Source organism: Gavialis gangeticus, unplaced genomic scaffold (genome assembly GCF_001723915.1).
Source record: "Gavialis gangeticus isolate Ggan-Ray unplaced genomic scaffold, GavGan_comp1, whole genome shotgun sequence".
NCBI classification, from domain to species: Eukaryota; Metazoa; Chordata; order Crocodylia; family Gavialidae; genus Gavialis; species Gavialis gangeticus.
The window spans coordinates 93,820,893-93,845,657 of NW_017729034.1; the positions used below are offsets into that span (position 1 = coordinate 93,820,893).

A 24,765-nucleotide genomic window follows, 5' to 3' on the forward strand; every position below is an offset into this window, starting at 1 on the left:
GAAGATTTCCTCTGGAGGCAGGCAGTTCCTTCATCATGACTTCTGAGAGAGAGCAGGTTTCAGATAGTCCAGCTCCTCTCTCTCTGAGTTTTCCTCATGGCTGCTGCCCCCCTCCTCCTGGGCAGTCCTTAACTTATATAGCCCTTATGACCTCATTTACCTGGTCCAATGGAGGCCAGCACCTCTTGGCTGTCAGCCAACCAATTTGAAATGCATCACTGGTTGCTGGGCAGATTGGCAGTTCCTAGCTCCCCAGGGTGCCCAAGCCCCTCACCCAATTATGTGATGCCAGTCATGTAGGCAGAGGGCACAGGTTTCCGCCCTCCCTCAGAAATGTATCCAGTTCAGGTTACCTAAAGAGATAGGGTAAGGTGTGTATCCTCTGCTGGGCTCATCCTAACCAAACTGTCACAGAGCAGAGTTTCTGGGGAGAAACAGAGGTGGCCTTCTGCCACACCAGGTGCACAGTGGGGAGGAGCTAAGACAGCATGAAGTACAGCAAAGGAATGTGTAGTGCAGTGTGATTTTGGGCACTGGGACCTGTGGTGCAATGGGTAGACAGGAAGTGCGATGGGGGTGGTGGCAAGAGGATGCATGGTGCTGCAGAAGGATTCAGGATGCAGCAGAGGAACACATGATATAGTGGGAAGAGGTGCTGGGGTGCATGCACAGTGCAGCAAAAGGGGCCGAGGGTCATATGATGTTCAGCCCTAGGGGCCCATGGTCCCACCAAGGTGGCCCCCTACTAATGCAGCCTGCACAATATGAGGCTCCTGCCCACTTAAAAGTTGAACAACCTGTTCTAATTTACCAATGAGGGCAATGGGGAGAACAGGAGGGAAAACTGGGCCTTAACTGTGAAGCTACCCCAAAGGTAAACTTGCCGCTCCATATTAATGTTCCTCACACTTAAAATGCCTATGCACATTAATATATGCACAAACACACATTCACATCAAGCTCTAATCTGACACACAAATGCTATCACCTTTAGGGTGGAAGGAAGCAACCATTAAACAATAATACAGCACAGTTTTAAAAAGATTTAAGGGAGTATACTGTATCCAGCTGAACCTAATGGAATAACTAAGAAAAGCCACAGTTGTTTCCCCCCTACCGCTATCCTCTATATCTTTTCACATGAAAAAAACCTCAAGGCCTCCATCACTCTCAGCATATGAACAGCTTTTGAATACCAAAATGCTTCCACTGATACTTTAATAGAAAGTAAATGATAGGGCAGTGCAAATAAAACAAACTTACTTTTACTCTTCTAACAGCATATGTATGGCCAAAGAGGTTGAACACTGGATGCCTGACGTTCCTCAAATCCCAACCTTTCAAACTACAGTCAACTGCTCCGGTTACCAGCAAGTTCTGAAGATTTAAAACAAAAGCCACAGACACACTTGAACAAGCTTAATATTAAAGTTGCCATGATAACTGTTAAGTGAATTGTTTGGCTATGAAAAAGTCAGATGAAATCATGCTATGAATGTAACACATGTAAGCCAGGAAGGAGGCCTCCAGTGTACAAATTAAAAAGAAAGTAAAAGATAAGTTTTAAATAAATCTGTCAACCCTGCAAACATCTTCTACCAAAGATTGATTTTTATTTTTACACATTCATCCCTGGGAGTCACTCTTCTGGGTCTGAGCTCTTGCTAAGGACTGAAAATAATCTAACCAGTCACTGTACATGACTGTTATCCCATATAAATAAAACTGACACTGATGTAGCAGTAAAAAAAACCCTTTACCCTTTAATAACAGCAGTTCGTTAAGGAATGTTTGCAGTAATTTGGCACAACACATTATACCTCATCATACTTGCACCAGTCACAGCTCAGGATCTCAGCCTGGTGTGCTGGAATCACTACTTTGACTCCTGGTGTTTTCACATCCCAAACTCTTAAAGTCTGATCACCTGAAACAAAAGAAACTCTGGTAAGTCAAATGTGAACTACTTCAAATCCACTAGTACTTGTTAGTTAGGTACAACAATTTCCTAAGCTTCTACCAAAGATAGACCCTGGCATGAAAAAACTGCGGGCCAAATAAGCTAGGTATATAATACATGGGATGCACAGAAAAAAAAACAACAAAGAAGAGAATAAGCAGTTTATTATTATTGTTACTGTTTAATTACCAAGATAAGAGTAGAGATTAGTTTAAGTGAATTGCTAACATCTCTGTGATCATTTAATAAAGTCTTCAATTTGAGAAAAAACATGACAATTTTCAAAAGGTTTCAAGTAACATAGGACTTTGTGTCCTATTTTCAGAAAAGGAACAAGGACCAGATCCAAAATATTATGGGTATCTAAATTAGTTTTGTTGAACTGAAGTGGCTGCATCACAAAAGAACTATCAAGACTGAACCAGACTCAGTGGCCTTAAAACCACTTAGGTATATATCCATTAAGCATCTTCATTTTGGCCTGAAAAGCTCCTTAGGTCTGATGCTTGGGCTACTGCACATCCTCAGAAGTAACCTATTATCATCATTGTAGGGGATAATCTTTTGTAGGGGAAGCCTAGGTCTACAATTCTTTAAGTGGAGATGGAGCACACCCAGCAACTGTTTGATGCTGACAGCATACATGCAGCACACTACAAAATATAGCTGATGAAAAAGGAGGCGTTGGTGTTGTTCATGTTCACCATTTATCAAAAACACCCACAGCAAACAAAAGGGACAAGCACTCACCCCAGAAGTGGGAGAATTGAATTATAGGCCCACCTCATCATGAGGGGATTTGAACCCAAGGCTTCTAATTTCCTGAGGAATGCCCCTGCCACTTGGCTATGGCTGGGGGACCCTACTATCCTCCTTGATGAAACCTGTCCACTGGCAATCAAAAAGGCAAGATTCATGGGACCAGAAAGAAACCAAGCAAGGAGTGTGATACTAGTGTAATGCTTGTGGCACAGCTATAAATTGGAGCATTCCAGTCTCTGCTACCAGGGTATTTTTTTAAACTAATGACTGACTAACTCAAAATGCAAGAGCTAGATTTCAGAGACACGCTCCCTCTTTTTTGCTCTCCTTCTGGCCCCACAACTTATACACTTGCATGCTCAATGGGCAAACTTCAGCAAGAGAGGGGAGGGTAGCAAAACTGTCATGGTTCACAGCTTCACAGTTAGGGAACTCTCCTAGGAAGTAGGAGCTGTAGGTTTTGATTCACCCAGGGTGGCGAAGACACAGAAGCCAAGTTTCCCATTCCTGGGTAAATGGTCTTAGAACTAGACTACTGGACAAAGACAGACACTCATAGCTGTGTTCAAAAGTGAAGTGGGTGGTGGTGGCAGCAAAGGTACTTTGCTTTATATTGAACTCAATACTGATGTCAGGTAGGTATCTTCCCGCCAGGCGCTTGGGATCCAGTGAGAAGTCTGCAGCATCTGCCTTGCAGCTCTAAGTTAGATGCTTAAGCTTTTGAGAACTGAAGTTCAGACACACGCATGTAGGGTAAACAGAGGTGCCTCCCTCTTCAGCACCTGAATCATCCTTGAGAGGCATTTAGTTCTTCACATTCATTGTGCAGTAATCCTAATTGCCTAGGCCTGACAATCCTGATCACTTCCAAGGTAGGTGCTTATGTTTAGACTCCTGAATGGAACTGCTTAGAAGGTGAAATTGGATCTGGCTTTTGGGTACTAGGGACCATGGTTCAGGTTCAACAAGGGACTTCATCAAGTTGATGCTATATGCTGAAATATAAAATTTAAGCATGTGCATTCAAGACTGTAATTGAGAGCTCAAGTTTGGCATCCTAGGTCTCTTCTTAGGCAACTTGGAGTCAGAATTCACAGCAGTTGGTATGCTTGCTGGAGGACGCACATGTAAGCCAAAAGAAAGGGTGTGGAGAGTAGTAGGGAAGGGAAATCCTGCCTTTCTCCAAGATTACAAGCAATTCCCAGCAGCTCTGAGTTAGGTATTTTTGTTCATGGGGGATTCATAAACTGAAAGCCCTTCTTAGGCTCACTTCTAAGATCGTGTAAGACCATGCCCTGTCTGAATCACAACTGGAGGAAAGGAGGAGCAGCTGAAGAGAGCACCTAGGTGCCCAACTGAGCAGCCTACCTTCTGCCCAGCAACCTAGTTACTAAAACACTCAGCTAGGAAATGGGAGACCTGTATTCTACGCCTTCCTAAACATGAGGAATTGAACCTACATCTCCCACTTCCCAGGAAAGGTCCCTAACCACCAAGTTATGGGTTGAGCTAAGCTATGGATATTGTGCTGAGGCTGGGCTAATGGATTCTCACCCTTGCTCCTACAACTGCTTATTCATTTTGCAAGAAATACTGACTGGATAAAAATGCATAAACAAAATTCTAGATCTCACGTGAATGGAGACATCTAACGTGAAGTCTGAGTTAGGTGCCTAACCACCAGAGAAAGGTAGGAGTTTTGATATGCTTGTGTGCTTAGCATTTTCTAGGCAACTTTAGGCTTCCCATATCACCCTTTGGAGGAATTTATCCCTTCCTCATTATCTGTGGGGAGTACCTAGATGCCTAACCCTAAATCAGAGGCACCCAAGACTCCCCATAGACAGTATAGGGATCCTAAGTACCAGTTTGAATAGCTTTCCTGGGACCAGGTGCCCACTTCTGAAGTGTTGCAATGGCTAAGCATGGCTGGCTAGGTGACCAATCTGGATTTGGTCCTATGTGACTAGACATCTCCAGCTTTGCCAATCCTACTTGCTCTAACAGGACATATTTGATTTGGGCTTAAGCTTCCCTATGATATAACAGGCTTAAAGATATTTTTTTTATACTTGAATGGGGCTTGCAATCAGATAATACAGATTTCAAGGAGCACTTCGTAATTTACAAACCACAGTACTTACAAGACACCTTTCATTTTTATAAATGAATCTATATATAAATGAATCCATATGAGCTAAGATTAACTGCAAAGGGTATGGATGAAAGTAGCAAGTTTAGGGCCAAGATCATTTGGAAAACTACCACCGTTAGCCAATAAAAGATTGGCAGAACATATCCAATCTTCCTGATGGTGGTAAAAAATGCTGACTATGCAAAACAGATTATTTGAGACCTAGTAGTTTGGAAGTAACGCAAGACTGCATATACAGCTTTAGTGCCAGCCAGAATTAATAACATCAGTGCCTGGAACTCTGATATCCTGCTTTCTTATATGATGCCTGGTGACCTTGCTATTGAACCTTTTAGTCAATGAAACAGTCAGCATGAAAGCCAAAACTAGTTCTACTTTTCCCAGCTTAGTTTCAGACAGAAGTGGCAAAGACAAGAGGTTGTACCCTCACCATTTTTTTTAATCCTTGAGGAGCAGAGTAAGAAAAACAGAGTGGAACAAAGAGAAAGTTTCTGAAATATGGTCTTGTTCAATAAGGGCCATCACTAACATACACCCCCAAATTAAGTAAAAGTAAAGTGAGGTGGTGCAGGCTCCCACCCTGGGGGTTTTTAAGAGGAGGTTGGATGACCACCTTACTGGGGTCGTTTGACCCCAGTGCTCTTCCTGCCATGGCAGGGGGTCGGACTAGATGATCTGCTCAGGTCCCTTCCGACCCTAGAAACTATGAAACTATGAAAGGTAGTCTTAAATTTCCTGTTAGCATCAAGCCACCTCTCTTAGGCAACAAAATGCTGCTGGTTTGTGGGGTGGTTACTGAACATTGTTTTGTCAGTGCATAGCATTTTCCCTACCTGGAATTTCCAAAACCTATGTTAAAATTAAAAAAGAAGTACACTAGACAGCATGCATCTCCCTGATGAAAACTCCTAAAAGAGATACTCAAGCTATGGACACATTACATTTGTAATGCTGCAACTGCCCTTGTAGAGCTTTAAAAAGTGGGCATCCTCACAGTCACAACATCTGTAGCATGAGAAAAATAGCAAATCTGCATTAAAAATGTTCCTTTTTCAAAGAGGAACTTCTCTATAGTACTACGTCTTGTAATCCCACATGGAACATGTAGACAGTTACATGCAACGCTATAGGAGGTCTCTTGGACTCCTTGCATCTCACAGTCCTCCACTCTCCTTCCCACCCACACCCTCCAAGTGAGAAAAGAGCAGAAGTAGCTAGCTTCCTGATAGCCTGTCAGCTGCAGCAAGCTGCATGGAAGCCTGCTGGGATGCTGGAAGGCTGCTACCACCAGCCCTCTATTGCCCCCTGGCTGGAAAGCACATCCTTGAGATGACTTTGTAGTACACCAGTCTGGGGGCACTTTATAGTGCTACAAATGAATGTGTGTCCACGGCCTAAGTCAGAAGTATACACTTAATCCATAAGTGTACAATTACCAGAAGACCTGAACTCTACTTGATTTCCATCAAGGGACTAGGTTTATGTGGGACTTAAGTGGTGGGTCAGTTTTATGTTGGCAAATTGCCCAGGGGTGAATTTCGCCCAGATCTATAAACCAGAGTCCACTGAGACGAGAACCAGTTAGTGCAATCAATACTGAACTATGCTGAGGTACACAATTCAGCACAGCTAGGTACTTAAGAGATTAATGAAAAGCAACTATCTGAAGGGAGAAAGCGCTCCAGCCAGCACAGCTACAAATTAGTTTTTGTGAAAGCAAGTACTGTTACCTTAAAGAGTTTCACTTAAAATGATGAAAGTGGTTTTGTAAACACTAATACAAGGAATCTGACCCTGTTATAACTGATATGTAGATAGGAAAAAATAGAGAAAAATAGCTTTAATCAACTAAAGGAAAGAGTTAACAGTAAGTGATACTAGGAACAGAAATATTTAAGTACAATATCCCCCCAAAGAACATAATAAAATTTACCATATATTTGTCCAAAGACCACAACTTAACATTAATCCAGTTTCATAACACTGCTTGGGGCATATGTATCATCCTTATTTAACAGAGGAAGCTGGAGAACAGAAATACTAAGATATTTGCTCCGATTCATGTTGAATCCTAGTTCCTGACTTGTATTAAAGATAAGTGTTAGGATTACTCGCATACACACAACACATTCATTAAAAGACCATATTTGTACGAAGCCTGTCTTTACAGAGTCTATCTAGCACAGTGGGCTGCAGGCCAGATTGACTTAGTTTTGGTCAGAGATGGGCAGATGTGCATGTGCTAGGAACCAGCTGCAGCTGGTGATTTTCCTACGCAGTAGCAGGGGAACAGTGCCTGAAGGTGGTAGTTTTCCCCATGGTAGCAGGGAAAAGCAACTGCTGATGGAGCCCCCCACCACCCCATGCTGCTGAAACCCAACAACTTCAGGCAAGATCAAATGGCTCTATGGGCCACACTCAGCCATTGGGCTTTAGATTGCCAATCTCTGGTTTAGAAAATAGGTAAACACAGCTTACATATACAACTGCTGTCTCATGGTTACATTCTTCAGTCTGATATAAAACACACTTGAGTTATAATAAGAAAAAAGTTATAATCAAAGCAGTTTTGACTTAGTCCAAGTTAAACCGAAACAGATTCTTTTTCATTGAATAATATATTCTTCCCTGCAGCGCCCCTCCCCCCGCCAGGGCTTCCTTCACCCTTCCAAAAAACCCACAAAAGCAATTTTGGGAAGGGGGGGAAGAAAACTACAAGCTAGTCAACAATTTGGGTTTCCAACTGTTTTCCAACAAAAAAGGGAAAATATCTGCATTTAATTTTCAGAAACAACCAAATTTGTTTTGATATTTTCTAAGCAAAAATTTGAAATTACTTTCTCATTTCAAAATTAACCTTCATTTAAAGCAAGAAAAACTAAAAATAACATTATACGTTATAGTTATGTAACTAAAATGTTACATTTCAGATTGTCCTGAATAGAAGTTTTCATTTGGAAATCAAAGGGAAAAGTCCATTATTCCCACAACTCTACTCAAAATCTCTTGAAGTACATAGATCCTCTGTAAAGACAAATCACTGTTTTCTTGTTCTGCATTTTACTAGTTGATCATTTCTAAACTAATACTTAACTTGAGAACCACATCCAGCAAAGGCTACATATAATCGTACCATGGTTGGCAAACACCATAAATACAATGCCAAACTCATTTCTTGCAGAGAATTTCAAGACAGATTGAAAAAAATCAGAGATTCATTTAGTCAAACTTATTCAGCACAAGACACAGATAAATTCCACACTGGGGCAACGTGTCTTGAGGTAATGTACTTCAAATGAAAATGCCTACTGAATTTCATCAAATATTTGTTTTGACACCAGAAACTAAGCAAGTACATTATATTTTAATAGCATCTAGTACAAAGTTTATCAGTATTGCGATGAGCATATGCCAAATTACATATAGTAACATGACAGTCAATTTATTTTTTAAAGGCCTAAGATCTAGAGAAAATAAGTACATGCTAATTAAAGCATGTTATTCTTCCATCTCTTAAAGGTTTTAGTCTCCAGAAACTCATCATTCATCCCAATTCTAGCAATTGCTATTTACATAAATAGCAATTGCTATTTATATTTAGCACATTAAGTGCCTCCAAACAAGCACAATGAACTTCCTAGGAAGCATATAAAAAAGAAAATAGCACAAGTCAGCCTTTACAATGCTTTATGAATATCTCAGGAACTTGTATCATCCTATCCTCACTGTATTATTTGAAATTAGAGAGCTATGCACTTTGGTTTTGTGGAAACCAAAATAAACCCAAATAGGCTGGTATTTTTATTTTTCCCTTCCCCCAAATGTTTTGCCACTTCTGTAGCATAAATAAAAGTAAAGTCCAGTTTTACTTCACCATCTCTCAATAAAAAGACCTGCAGGTTATAACTGCATTGAAAGCTCTTTTGTCAGTATTCACCACATCAGTTGTCTCTAACTCATGGGTCCTAGATAATGTGTTGTCAGTGAGACCCTCTAACAGTGCTCATGGACACAGGTAATTAAATAGCTAAAACTGAGAGCTGATGAAGACAGCAAAGTGAGATTTTGTCCACAGTGCTTTACTTACTTTGTAGACTGCCCACAGGCTAGGTAAGTGGGGGTATCACTGTACAGTCTCTAAAAACAAGGAAGGTCACTATTATGTGACAAAGCTACTCTCGTCAAACCACAATTTGGGAACTCCTGGCTTATGCAGTGTGTTTACTAAAAGTACATTTTCCAAGATAAGTCAAAGATTGACCTTTTTAAAATGGTTTAAGTATGTATGTACTAGTAAAGTGTTAGTTAATGCAGTCATCAGGATGGAATGAGAGTGACAGGGCTGCTGATACTCTTTAAAGATAAAACATAAGTGCTCAATTTAACAAAGCATGGAGAGTGGATTTATGTATTTAATCATAAGCCATGAAAGCTGCAGATCTATAACACTTCTGCCTATGCATGTGAAGTTTCACAGTGAAAACCACACCTCCTTGTGAGTTTTCCAGGAGGTGTTTTCAGTCTGGAAAATATTTCCTTCTGCAAAGGCTACAATTATTTGAGCTAACTCATGATGAATGGGAAAAATATTACCTTGCAGACTATGTGCTCCTAAGATTTTCAAATACCTATTGTTGGTACTTTACTTGACTCTGAAAAGTTGTTAAAACTGTAATGAAAGCAGGATGTACTTACAGTAATCAGTAGGCTCAATGGCTGCATCAGTGATTAAAATGAATGCAACACTAAAACTGAAGTCTTAGCAACTAAGATAAAGACTTATTCTAAACCTGGCTGGGCCTTTTCCAGGACAGAAGAGACTCTCCATTCAATTTACCGATGCAGTATAACACTGAACAGCATTAGAGTTATGCAATTAAGGGGGGAAGGTAGTTGTTAGTTGCTTCTTTCTGGCAAATTTAAAGGACAATAAAAATGATTTGACTCTATAAAGGTGGCTTCAGTAATGCATTAGATGAACCCAGACTGGCCTATTGCTCTGAAGTGGTTGAGGATCATTTAATTGAATTGATTTACTTTTGGCTATATACTAGTTGTGTGCATTTGGCACCTTCTTTGTGTGCTGCTCATTACTTTGTTCTCCAGGTAGAAAGACAGACCTTCTGGGCAAATGACACAATGACTCATTAAACCCTTTTAGCCAGCAGGCAGTTGTTATTTATGTCATTTCTTTAATCACATTTTCCACATGACAGCTCTTTCGATGTCAGCCAGACATTTATCAGGCCTGAGCCAGTGCAGCACGTCCACCTGATCTCTCCGCTTACCTTATCAGCTCAGAAACTGTTACTGACATAACAAAATTTGTTTAAATACACTGAATTAACAGCTCCTGGTGGTTAATAATAATATCTCCAGTTTCAAAGAACAACAGGGAAGAGGCAACTGAGTAAGCAGCTTATGAATACAAACAATTACATTTGATAACGGCAGCATTGTAAAGTGCCTCACACATCTGTCTAAACGGTATGCGGAGGTGTATTAGTGATGAATGAAAGTTAATTTAATTGAAGATACGTTCAATTTTCCTCTACAGTTTAATTTTTTTTTGCTGTCCACTACACACTAACTCAGTCTGCCTGTAGATTGATACAACTTACTCAATTTGAAGATCTTTAACCAAACTACATGTTTCTAACTTAGCATTCTTTTTTTGCCCTGTATTTCAAGAACTTGGGAAGGGATCCATCTTTCTTCCTTCTCCTCCTGCTCTATCTTAAAAAGAATAATCTGAGAGTCCATTTTGTAGCCCTAAAAGCTCACAGCTTGCTGCATTAGCTTGAGACAAATATAGTTTAAGCTCCCTTACTTTGCTGCCAGTGTGCTTCAGTAGTGACCTGGAACAAACCTGCTAGTCTCAGTTCAAACATTTTTAAGCAGCTACCTTCCTGTGCTGTGTGAGCTTTTTCCAGCATGCAAAGAAGGCCAGACACAAGATAAGAACACTTGTCTTCACTGGGATCTTGAGAGGACTGAAAACACAGAAAGTGCAGAGTGAAGTTAGCTAGCACTAAGCCACTCCATTTTCTTCCCTCTGCTTATACTCATACATATAAGAAAACAAACTTTGTATTACTGAGCATTTCGGTTAACTGAACTTGTAGCGAGACCTTTTTAAAGAAAAAAATAATTAAAATAGGGATGTCAAATCACCAGTCAGATCAAGCCCGTGGACCCATGCCATCCCACCCCCATCTGCATACTGGATGCAGCACATGCAACGCCTGCTCTGGCCCACCCAGGATGCAAGCCGCTTGCAACACCCACGCCAGCAGCTCTGGTAGAAGTGCTGTGTACAGAGCAAGCGGTGGATCCAGCGTGTGAAGGACTCCCTTGTGCCAACACCATGCTTGATTCATCACCTGCTCTAGCCAGTCTGGGACCTGGGCTTCATGTAATGCCCACCCTGGACTGGCAAAAAAACAAGCGTAGACACAAATGTAGCAAAACCACTGCAACTTTAACACAGGATGAAGTAGTTCATGTAGTTTTGCTACATTTATATCATTCCCAGATGCCCTACATGTAACAATTAGAATGTAATAGCTGCTGTACTTTTGAAACAGCTCCAAATGTGTATCCCTATCCTGTGATGTCATGATAGACAAATATGGACATAATTTTCAACACCCTTCTGGGTAAGGGAACATAAAAGTAGGGCTAGGAAGTGAAGGGACAGAGGGGAGTTCAAGAGTTCAGCACCAACCCCAACCTTGTCAATTTCAGCTTGAAAATAAATGTTCAGGTTAATATTAATTTCTGAGAAACTAAGTTTATTGACTTAGTTTCTTCAGCCTTTACATTTCTAGAAATGGCAAAGTGAGGAAACAAGTGCCACGTCACACCCTTGACTACTGCCTACTGTTCCAGGGGGAGCCCAAACGGGCTCTTCCACTTCCCAAGGCAAATGCCACCTAGCCCTTGCCTACCAGGCAGTGCAGCTGGCACCTGAGGGCACAGCTCACCCAGCACACTAGGAGAAGGCCAGGGGCGATCGCCAGCTGGATGAATCAGGACTGGAGTCTGAAGTGGTGCTGTTTTACCCCAGCTAAGTTCAGCAGGGGTAGGAGCTGGGACAGCACATACTTCAGTAGATGCTATCCAACTTTCCAGGGGTGTAATAAGCAGGCTTATGACCCCTGCTGAAGCCCTGAAGATTTCTACAAGCAACAGTGATGGTCAGCAAGCTACATGGAGAAATCAGAGAGAACAAGGAGATAGAAAAGATCTGGGGGTGCCCTCTCTAAGTTGGCAGCTGGGGCTTCTGCCCCCCTCAGTCCTCTTAGTTATGCCAGTAGGACCTCTCCTCAGGTCAGGCTCTAGTAGAGTGTACCTTCCACAGTAGCCGCTTTCCAGTCCAGCCTGAAATGGCATCTCCCAGAAACAGTTGTTCCACCTGGAAGGGGCAGCAGCAGTGTTGTAGCACCCTTGAGAGGATCTTGCATCACCCCTATGTGTTGTTGCACCCCAGCTGAGAATCACTGTTCCACATCCTTCTTTAGCACTGGGCTCCACTGAGGCCTAACCTACACCAAGTAGACTGGTATGCAGGTTTTTGCATGCCATGTTCCATGTAATTACAGCTAAGGTTATATTTTGTATTTCTTAATAGCATCATGTTGCTGACTAATGTTGAATTTGTCATCTACCATAAGCTCAAATCCTTCTTAAGCGTGCTAGTGACATGCCAATTATTCCCCACCATTCATTCACCTTTGCCGCTGAGGAGTAGACCTATTTTATCCAATCTTCCTTTTCCATCCAATACAATCCATAGAACATTTCCGTGTTCTCTTTAATATCTTTTGCCAGCTGTATCTTATTCATGCTATTCTTCTGTACACCCAGTGACAAATCCATCTTTCCACTGCCTGTATATAAACTCCTTTGATTTCAGATAGTTAAGCAGCTGCTTTTGTAGCCACATCATTCTCTTGTGGTTCTTCTAATCTTTCCTCTACATTGGAGCAGGTCATTGTTGAGCTTCCGATACTACTTCTTTCAGAACTGTCAGCCCATTTACACTCCTTTTTTATTTTTAGTCTGTCCACCCAATAGGAACTCATCCACTTTTTCTCCCCAACTTTGTTGAAACATTTTTTTTTTTAAAGCAGGAGTCAAGTGTCCCTCTACCCCCTCACCCCTGCTTTTTTTTTGCTTTCTTCTTCATTTCCCTTCCTTAGGATCACAGATCATATCATGATCACTTCCTCCCAAAATTTCAGACCACATTCACAAATGGGTTACCCATCTCAGTCAAATCATTCTAAAGATTCTGAAAATCAAAAATTGCAACCCACTCCGTTATCTACAGAACATCTAGTGCCACAATAGGATTCAGTTAGTCCCAATGCTATCCCAACAACATGCTCCACCACGACAGAAAAGATAAAATGCCCTTAGTCACTGAAGAAATGAAGTAAGCACTCTGAAAATGTATCATCTAGGCTGCAGTCCTGTGAGAAGGAAATGGAATTTAAATCTAAGAATAAGAGACAATCAGATCAGTGCATTTACTGGACATAGAGATAGATATGTTATTATTGACCAAAAGAAATGCTCCATTATAGGTCTGGAGCAGTAATGCCATCTCATAATATTCTGGGAAACTTCACAGGTTTAATTAAAAAAAACACTGAACAACATTCCATATAAAAAGTCCCACTTATCCTTTGGTTTGAAGTTAATCCATTCAATAGCGCATCAGATATTTTATTTTGAAATAAAGAGGAAGATTTTGCACGATTTTAAGTCATCAATTTTTCTCATTTAATGATGATATGCTTTCTTGGACATATTTTTATATAAAATAAAGGTGCAGCTGAAATTTAAGGCCCAATTCAATGACCATGGAATTCAATGAAAAAATCTGCAAAATTCAAAGAATCTTTGACTAGGTCTTACGCACAGGGATTTCTCCCATCCGTGTAGATACTGGAAACTTACTGAAGGTTTTAATCAATATAGTGTCATTAAAGAAATAAACATAAAAAACAGGCCTACATGGGATTTTTTGCACATCATCCAATTCAACTCCATGCGTAAAGTAGAATCACCTTGTTTAAACCAGGCTATACAAGTGTTCACCTAATCTGCACTTAGAAACATCCAATAACAGATATTTCACAAAAAGTCTGGAACTGTTGAAGTCTTCTGCAACAAACCTGAAGATTGGAGCACTGTACTGGAAGAACAAAATGACCCAGAGCACTGGTCATAGGAAATGGATGAAATGCAGTAGTACAAACTGCAAGGTCATGCATTTGCTGATCTTCCATAGATGCATCCGAAGTTCAGTGAGGAAAAAAACAATGCACCTTGTTTCTGTGGTCTGCTTTTTAAATTGCAAATTATAGCTTGGATTCTGCAAATACATCATGCGTATGCTTACCTTTATGTGCAAGAAATCCCACTGACATCAATGGAACAATTCTCATGTGCAAAATTATGTCTGCATTTGCCTGCCAGATTTCAACCTAATGTTTGTGCCAGATGGCTGGATTTCCCTGGTGCTGTGGATACAGAGTACAGGGCCCAATCTTATAAATAAGACCACTGCTGATTCTCAGGGATCACAGAATCATAGAAAAGTAGGGGAGGTGAAAGGGACCTCCAGAGGCCATCTAGTCCAACCCTCTGCCTGAGGCAGAATCATCCCTACCCAATATAACCCATACAAATCTAAGCGTCCTGCTGCTGCGAAGTTTTTTAAAATACACTCAAGAGATCCAGGACACAAGGCCATGTCCCACACTAGAAGGAAAGGCAAATACCCCTAAAAACTGTAGCAATCTGACCATGGGGTAAAATTCCTTCCTGATTCCAAATGTGGCAGTTGGTGTGACCCTGAGCAGAAAGGCAAGACCCTCTAGCCAGAAACCTTTGGGATTTAATCCCAACAGGAGCACTGGCAAGCCTCAGTCAAAATCCACAGACTTGGCTGCAGCTAGCACCCAGTGCTTCTCAGGAAGGTGGGGAGAAAAAAAACAAACCAAAAGCCCCTGAAACCTGTAGCAGAAGGAGGGTAAAAAAGTCTTCCCAGCCCCATGTGGTATCCAGCAAACCCAGAAGCATGGGAAATACTAAACACCTTCTATTCTGGTTAGCAATCTTGGGACAACAAGCAGAACTCCACACATCACAACCTCTTTCTGGACAGACATAACTCCCCTTTCTGCATCACCTCCATAATTTTATTCCAGCCCTTTCATCTTCTTTTATAACCAAGCCAGTTGTAGAGCTCTTCTTTATTCTCTTGGTCATCTTCAATATTCACCTGCTAGGCTACAAAGCTTTTCTTATCTCCCAGCAATCTGTAGGGGTTAAAGGGGTGGGAAGAACTCCTAGGTTTCTAACTTGCTCTTTACAGAGCACCCAAGCACTGCTATTCCTCGATCATCCCTGATCAAGGCTTATGTAATCTCTTCTTGAATATCTGACAGAGAGTCCACAACTTCTGTTCCAAACAGAAGATTTTACCACAACTTCAACTCTCCTATAAAATACGAACCTTCATTTCTACCCAGGAGAACTTTTACAATCTTTTCTCCTATGCCTGATGAAGGGTGTTTGTGCCCAAAAGCTTGCAATTAAAGTTTTTCTCTTGCAAAAATCTAGTTGGTCTAATAAAAGATATCACCTCTGCCATGAGTTCTGATTCATTTCACAACTTCCTTAGGCATTCTATTCCAATGCCTCACTGTTCTAACTGCAAAAAAGTTTCTTCCTGATATTCAATCTAACCTTACTTTGTTGCAACTTCAAGCCATTAGTCCTCTTCCTGATTTCTGCAACAGAGAAATGGTGTTCCCCCTCTTTTTTATGGCAGCCCTTCAGATATTTGAAAACTGGTACCATGTCCCCTCTTAAGCACCTTCTCCGCAAGCTGAGCATGCCTACTTATTTCCTCATACTGCTTTTGACTTCCATCTCCTTTTATCATTTTTGTTGTCTACCTTTGGGCCCTCTCTAACTTTGGCACATCCTTTGTAAAATGTGGAGTCCAAAACTGCACACAATGTTCTAGATGAGGACTAACCAGTGCCTCAAAGAGAACAAGAATGGTTATACAAATGAGCTGGAGGTATTCTGTACAAAAGTCCTCAATCTTTTTAGATTACAGGCACTCCTCAATAGACTCAAGGCACCCTGGTTGAGAATCACTGATTCAATAGATCACTGTTTGAGTACTATGAGCTAATGGCTTATTATGAACAGAGGAAAATCTGCTACTAATAAACTACTTTATTTCCACTGTCCAAAGGGAGTCAAATAAAAACAGCCAACCATGATAAATTATATCATGTCAAACTTTTAAAACACATTTCAGATTTTATTGTTTGAATGACTCCTAACATAAGGAAAGCTTTGGGGACTTTTTATAGTAATTGTACCACCATAATTAAAGAACAGAAATATTTTTAATGCCTCATTCTCTGGGGTCCCATTTATGACTCTCAAAATTCATTTAAAGCAGAGGAAAACCAAGTTTCTGTCCCAGTTCTATCATGGAAGTCTTTCATTATAGTGAAGGTAGATATCACAATGACTAATCTCTTTCCAAATCAGTATGCAGTCATTCACATGGCTCCAGAGATCCAACTCAATTTTTAGTAAACTAGCAGCAGAACTCAGAAATGCAGCATAAGTAAAATAAAGTAAAATTGCTGATATTCTTCCTCTCTGGGGACAGAACACTGTGACATGTATCAATATATTACATGATGAATTGGGAGCATTTGTCTCCTACTTTTGGTCTGAGAGATGGCTAATGGCCTACTGCAACTATGGATTCTGAGGCAAGCTGACAAAAGACATAAGTTAGAATATACAAAAACGCATACAGCATGTAATAGCAGTCAGCAATGAAAAATTATCTGAAGGAAGGAGAGCTACATAAAGGCTGGAAGTTTTTCATATGCTGGGTCACTGAGGTGAGGCAACTCCTAGATAATTACCAATCCCTGGTGAGAAACCAACGACTATGATTTAAAGATCATAATAGAACCTACAAAATCTATCTAGAATCGTACGTTTCTCTTTTCTTTCTCTGTGTGTGTGATGCACACTACCATCTGCTGGACAAACTGCTGAAATAATTCAATAAAATGCAGGTTTCTTTTTGAGCTGAGCCCTACTTTCCTAAAACATTTACCTGAGGCAGATGCAAAACAACCTGGGATGTGTGGAGACCATATAGTGCTGTAAATGACCCCTTCATGGCCTTTAAAAGTGCATAATGACTTCCCCACAGCTGGGTCCCACTAAATAAAAGAAAAACAAAGTCTGCAGGCACAGTGTGGCAATACTTGAATCATATTATTTATACAACATTTCCTTAGCTTATTTTAGCATTCCTTACAGAGTTTCCAAAAAGCTTTTAAAATAGTTTTATTTTACTAGGTTATGTGTACAATAAGGTTTTTACCTGCATATATGCACAAAATGTGTATCAATCTTACACTACCATCTTTATTTATTAAGAGAAAGAATAAAAGATCTCAATATTACAGCCATTCATACTGTGTGCATCTGCAAAAATGTGGCCACCAAACAAAATTTTACATATTTAAAACTATCCTTTGAAATACACCTGGCTGCTTAGCTATTTAGAAGTTTTTGGAATCAGAAAGCTAAATGGCATACACATGAATGTGGGAGCACACATGTGCCCATTTACCCCTATATTAAATTAGAAACAAAAATTAAAAAACACAAATTCAGTGGCCCTCTTGCAATCATTTTACACAAACCTCTGAAGGATATCACTGTGTATCCTGCACCTTAACATTTCACAGGATCCTTCCTTTAATGCATACAATTGAGAGAATCCCTGTGTTTCAATAGATTTGTATGTGAAGGGCAATGTTACAACCCAGTTAAAGAAGACATTACAGTACTGGTTTAAAGACAGAGGGCAAAAGAGACAACAAAAAACTGTGAAGTAGGGGTGCACCGATACAGATTGTGGGAGCCAATACCAATAGCAGACTTTTAAGGTGGCATAATGGCCAATACCAATCTGATTTCCAATACCGCTGAATGCAGCTGCTAAGTCTGTTGTGGTGAACAGGGAGGGAGGAGGGAAGGGGCATGGGGCAGGGGCAGATCAAGGCTCCTGTGGTGAGGGAGAGAGTGGGGCAGGGGCTGGGGCAGGCTACAACCCACCCCACACAGATCTGGGGCACAGAGCCATCTCCTGCCCCTCTCCCTCCCTCATTGCAAGGGTTTTGATCTGCCCCCCACCCCTCACGTCCCTTCCCTCCCCGCTCCCCACCCACCATAACAGACTTACCAGCTGCACATAGCTCTCCAAGCTGCCAGGCTGTGCTCATTGCCGCCTGCGTGCTGCGCTGCGGCTGCACGCATGCATGGGCATTTATTGGCCGAATTCTCGGCCCCATCAGGCCAATTTGCAACGCACTCAATTTTCTTTATATCAGTGCTGACCTGATATCAGACTGATGTATCGGTGTACCTCTATTATGAAGGGCAAATGTTGTTTTTGAACACAAATAAGGAATCTCCCATTAAAAAACAAATAACATTATTTGGCCTTCCATAAAAAGCCCAACATACCAGTTTGGCTGTTTGATCCCATGAACCAGACACCACTAACTGCTCTCCTCTGGTTTGGCTCCAGTGAACACTATAAGCCTACAAATGATATAACACTGTTTAGAATAGCATTAGCAGCCAAGCTTGATTTTCCAACTAACCAGAGTTCCATTAAGAGTATTTGGATTTTCAGTTTGCATCATACTCAGCTGAAAATGTGCACATCTGGCACTGAAAAGAAGTCAGTGAAGCCACTTACCTATGTAGGTTATTTAAATTCAACATCTGAAACAGTCTCTGAGTTCTGTTTTTTGTTGTCATATAAATAAATACCCAACACCAACAGACACATCTCTTAATAAAGGAGTAAGTTTGAAATGTGTTGAGTATTTGTTGTGAAAAGACTCCAATATCTCTTGAAGACCTCCATATCTCTTACTTCTTTGCACACAAAACTACTTTTATAGAGTTGGCTTATTTAAAAAATGAGTATCATCACTAGAAAACTGATTTAAGGAACAGAATAATTAGATATGACAAATTTACATCCTTAAGGACGTCTCTTTCATATATTATTACAAACAGAATCACTATATTAAAAGAATGTTAAGATTGCAAAAGTAAGTAACATGCAAGTTAGGAAATTCTAAAATTAAGGCAGACGTCTTTAGTGTGAGGGGAGATCAGTATGCCAAGTAAATAGTTCAAAGTACAGTTGCTTTCAACTAGCATTTCAGCCTTTTCTAGATTCAGGTTAGGTGAGCTGTTTTTATCCAGCTGCCGATTTGTTGCATACACATTAGCGATGTTGATATGAAAATGAGGTATATGTCTGGCTGTCATCCTCATACAGCTGGCAGTGCTAACTGCCTATCATCTCAGAACCACATAACGCCTTACACATACCAGACTGCATATTATACCTACTGTATTCAAGGGTGTATGAGAGTCGAGGTCCTGGAACAAGCCAGGCTGTTTTATTCTCTTCCCCAATACAAACACAGGTGCTTCAGCAGCAGCTGGCTTGAGCAATGAGCAAAGGCTAACAATGCAATAGAAATGCTAACTTTCAGAATTTCCGTACATAACTACTTGATTTTCAATCTTAGTACTCCATCAATGCTAGCTGTTGCATTATACCAACAGTTGATACTTTAGGCAAGAGCAAACTAAAATTAAGAGAAAAGTAAAAGCTCAGGCAAATAGACAACAGTAAATTCTAAATGCATTTTACAGAATAAAATCAATGAAAGCGTTCTTTTGTCTTACATTCCAATGGGACTACATTATAACTGGAGCAAATCATGCGATTAAATTAGCTTTGGTTATTCATGAGGTTCAGCAAATGGCTGGAGCTGGAACAAAATTCAATGTCCTTTGATAATAAAGATGTGCATTTACATTAAAATTGTTTTTGCTTCTTGAAGTGGGAGGATTGAATCATATTTGGAAAAACAGAAAAATCGATCCCTGCCAATTTTACCATTAAAACTACTATAGACTCAATGGCAACGTCTATTAGAAATGTCAGATGTGTATTAAGGATTAAGAAGGCAATCAATCGTCTTAAAAAGCATTGTCTGTTGGTGATTACCAGAAGGTATTAATTATATGCTTTTCAAGATCCAGCCTTTCAGTGAATGCTTATAAGGCCTGATCCAATCCTTCCATATCTCATAATAAACAGTCAGCCCACGTGACCGATGTTGTCTTCTAACCTATGGCTGGCTGCCTTCAACTCTCCACACCCCATGTTAAACCAAGAAGTTGACAGAAAAATGTACCTGGCAGACAACAGATTGTGTCGCTGAATCGATAATAATCCTACAGACAGTATTACAATTACAAAACAATATGAATAACAGGAGGAGCACTAAATGAAAGATCTTAGGGATCATGTTCTACTTACATTTTTGTACAACAAGCAGCATAAAGCCCTTGGACACTTATCATAAAATAAACTTGAAAATTGGATAACAAAAATAATTCACCTACCAGAATTTTTCATTTAAAATAACACTTTATAAATAATTAAAATGGTGACCAAGTCAAAGAAGAAAGTTTACACAGAAAAACATTCATAGGTGACTACACTCACTTGGACTTCAGCTTTTGCTTCACAGGCCATGAAGCACTTGAGTCTTGTGTTAATTTATGACCAGGAGTGGATATCAAGTTATTTGTTACTACTTGGACACCCACCAGCTCACCAAATAAGTTGCGATATTATCTGGATAAAATACATTCACTAAGCCACACAACAGGGCAGGAAAAAGCTAATGATGACAAAAGCTGTGTTTAGTGGTATGCACGGGGAGAAAGAAAAGGATGCAAGGAATAGGGAGATGGAGTAAGAGAAATAAGCAATCATAAAGTAAGATGCATTCAGTACTATATTGTGTTGCCCTCTTAAAAACATAATAAAGACTGTGGAATACAGTAAGTCTGAAACATTAAAAAAAGGAAATAGATCAGAACACAACTCAAGTGAAATTGTGGTGAGGCAATACTGCTAACTGCAGTATATAATTTCAGTATAGCCCTAAAGAAAAATAAGTTATAGTACTATACTATCCTCTAGAACCTACATAAATCCCATTTGAATCAGGCTTTGTACAGGGACTGACAATTTGGTCATTAGAATATAAGAAAACACATGGTTATTACATAAGAAAGCACATAATCATGAATTTTCCTGAATACAAAACCAGGTAAATTCTATGATCAATTACATCTAAGCAGCAACTAGTGCTTCCTTTGAAAATACTACAGGTGGTCCTGTATCAGCTTTGGTAGGTAGAAAGAAAATGTACTACTTTCAACCCCAATATCTGTTTGGTAAATATTGCTCTAGAACAGTGGTTTTCAACCATTTTATATTTTCAACCATTTTATAGTTCAACCTTCTTATATTCTAATGGGGGGTACATATATTATACCTCCCATTAGATGCAAGGAACCCCTCGGAAAATGCTAGCTATTATTTTTCACTAGATTTTTTACTACAGAAAAATAATACAGCTGTTCTTTTGTTGTGAAGAATCCAGACCACAACAGGGCAGAATGTTTTTAACACTGGATTTCTGCTGAAATCTCTTGGTTTACCTTGGAAATCATGTCTGCACACCTAACAGTGCTAACATTGTGTGGCATTCTGTGACACCCTTGAAAGGATCTCAAGGCACCCTGGTTGAAAATCACTGCCGTTAATGGAAAACAACTTTAAGTGATCTGTGTTGGTTACCTATCAAGTTATGGATTATCTCTTAACTAGACCTAATGTCCATACAGCATATGTTTATTAGATTTCTCAACTTCTTATCACCACAAGAAACTTCACTGTGCCTCAAAAAAGTTACACAGATGAAGTGTCAAGCTGAGGGTAATATGCCATACTAATCCTCTTCATAGCTCCATGCAAAGCTTTAATTATAACCCTGACATACCACACGCTTCAATTTTGCTCACCAGCCATGAGCACTTGGTTACATTGCTAATGGCAGTGAGAATTTTTCATCCCTTTCCCCAACGCGTTCCAAGCAAACTGAAGTGTTTTTTTATAGATGTTCCAAGCCTTATACAGAATTGGCGAATTCTTTTTCAACAGAGTGAATGATGCCCATGATGTTTTAACATCTGGATTACTTGGCTTGCTTTGCTTGTGGTTTTATGATCAATCATACATACCAAATGGCAGGGGTGGGGAAGGGATGGGGAGCGGACTTTTTTTGTCCTGCAACAAAAGACACTTTAGGTTCACAGATGAACACTTCCCTTTGAGAGTCTGAATTACACCAAAGCTGGAAAGGAAGTAAGATCCCTTTAAAACTCCACATTGTTATGCTCCACCTAATTTTCAGGCTCAGCTCATTTCCTCCTCTTCGTCTTCCTCATCTTTTCTTCTATCCCACTTCTTTTGCAGAATCCTTTTTACCTATTCCACTTCCCACTGACGCCAATTCCATGACATCTACCATCTGCAATCTTAGAAAAATTCCCTCTTCTTGCATTACCTCTTCTCCTCTTCTTAGGGTGCTTCATGTGTTTACCACAAACACCACTACCTGGGCTGTAACATCAGCAACAACTACTGCACCCTGCAAGAACACATGGCCCACCAGTTGATTTTCACTTATGGTCTTGAGCACCAATTTGTTGTCATACTGTAGCATAATGGAGGATGTCACCTTGCCCCATGTCAACAAGTTACATTTGGCCAGCACGGGTTGGCAGCTGGCCGCTCAAAGATATAGCTACGCTGAAGGGTAATGACTCTCCTAAACAAGTCTAGAAATGTAAGATATTTGTCTTGCATTTTATACCTATAACTTTTCTTATGCAGCTAAGACAAATAGGAAGCTGAGACTGAAATGTATTTAAAAGTACTTAACCCCTGAAGGTGGTACCTGGGAATTCTTTCCAGTGCATTTTGTCGGTGGCGTTACAGTGGGCAATGCCTGCCATATAATTCCCTTCAAGAGAGCAATCCTGGCAGAAGCAGAAGTTGACAGGTGTTTAAACAGCTGGTGGGATTTTTCTGGCGCAACCAAAGCCCCAAACCTCCAGAGAATCAGCAATATGCAAAAGGAGTTCTTGGAATGCTTTAAATGTATTTGCTACTGACACCGCTTCACCCAGCAAGAACAAGAGATCTTTAGGAAGCAAGACAGGGTGCTTATATCACATCCCTGGATCCTACGCTTCGGGTGCCTGTGGCGTAGCCAGGGAAACCACTGATGAGAACTTGTATGGGAATACAGAGAGGTTTGCCTGACCCTAACGAATCTTGTTAGTAAAAAAAAAAAAAAAAAATCCAGTCTTGTGTGCATGACATGCACAAACACCTACAGTAGAGACCACACTAAACATACCTAAAGAACAGCTGTATTTCTTACACTCAATACACTAGTCTTCCTTGAAGCGTTTCCTGTCTAACCTACCATAGCAATAAATACTACTGTGTCATACAAGCAATCATTCCAGGCTGACATACTTGCTGTCTGGTCTCCTACCCAACTCTTTATTCTCTGCTTCAGTAAATACCAGACACACACACACACACGGACACTCATTAAAAACCTTGCAGGAAATTTACATCTATACTACCTTGTTAAAAACCTTCTCATGTAAGTCTAACATTGCTATTAGCTGTCGAATATTGTTTGTCATCCATGTCAGTCCACTCTTAAACTTCATCTGGAAGATCCTGAACTCTTTACCTTGCACAACCTCTTGTTGATTGTACAAGAGCCTATATTCTGATCCCATTTGTGAACTGACCCTTCTCTTTACTATTTATATTACCAAGCCACTCATCTCTTGCTGTTCTGAGTACCTGTCCATGGTATCAGGTGAGCACTCCCTGTATGCTCTCTCTCTCTCTCTCTGTGCTCTTCTCATTTCCACTAAGTTCTATACAGTTAAATAAAACTATTTTATTGATTTCCTTCCCTTTCCAAAAAGCACCATTTCAGAAGGGCCTGCCAATCATAAATCTATTCAATGGCTTACATCAAACACACTGCTGTACTACATCAGCCCTGATCAGTGGTCTATTTAATCTGTAGCGGTCTATGAGGAGCGAGTACTAGATATTTCTTTCATTTAAAGCCATATAAAACACAATTGTGAAATATTCTGTGGAAAATTTTTCTGAACTCAGCAAGTTAGTGACTGGTTTATGTCACTCATATTACTTTATACAGTGCAAGAAATTAGCTATAATTCTCAAAAGATAGTTTGTAAGAAGCTACGGGTCAGCAAAACTGCTTCAATTCAATGCCCTTCTTTGAAGACCATATTGCTTCAGATCTACAAGAAAATAATTCCTCAGCTTTATGAGGGAGCTGACAGACCATCATTTATTTTACAAGGCTGAAGTTCCTATGAAGGAGGAAAACCAGATAGCGTAACCATTTTTTTTTTTTTTTTACCAATAAGAAAACTTCATTTTATATAGATACATAAATAAAAGATCTATTGATCTATCTATCTATCTATAAAATCTAGTCAGGCATAGATCAATAGACAGATTGATTGATCCACATACATCTATATCTATTATTATATTGGGAAGATTTCTCTTACGTGTGTGTGCGCACGTGCATGCGTGTATGAAATGGGGGGGGGGACACGACAGCAGCAGGGGAAGGGGAGCAGCAGGCCTGTGCCTGATGCAGGGAGTGTGGAGGAGGACCGGGCCCGAGGGTGTGGAGAAGCCGGCCCTTGGGAGGAGCAGCAGGCCCAGACTGACGTGGTGGCGGGACAGAAGGAGTGGGCTCAGGGCTGACGCCGGGGGGGGGGGGGGGGG

The 24,765-nt window shown here is 40.4% G+C and overlaps 1 protein-coding gene across 1 annotated transcript in view; it reads right to left on the reverse strand.

The window, feature by feature from the left end:
• The window catches only part of PEX7 (peroxisomal biogenesis factor 7), an 82,863-nt gene that overhangs the window by 44,312 nt on the left and 13,786 nt on the right, over positions 1-24,765 (reverse strand). Inside the window, exons 4-7 of the mRNA XM_019527452.1 lie at positions 18,477-18,554; positions 17,053-17,161; positions 1,821-1,927; positions 1,264-1,377 (exon numbers count right to left, since the gene is read on the reverse strand). Coding sequence (XP_019382997.1) covers positions 1,264-1,377; positions 1,821-1,927; positions 17,053-17,161; positions 18,477-18,554 — 408 coding nt within the window. The remainder of the gene's footprint in view (positions 1-1,263; positions 1,378-1,820; positions 1,928-17,052; positions 17,162-18,476; positions 18,555-24,765) is intronic.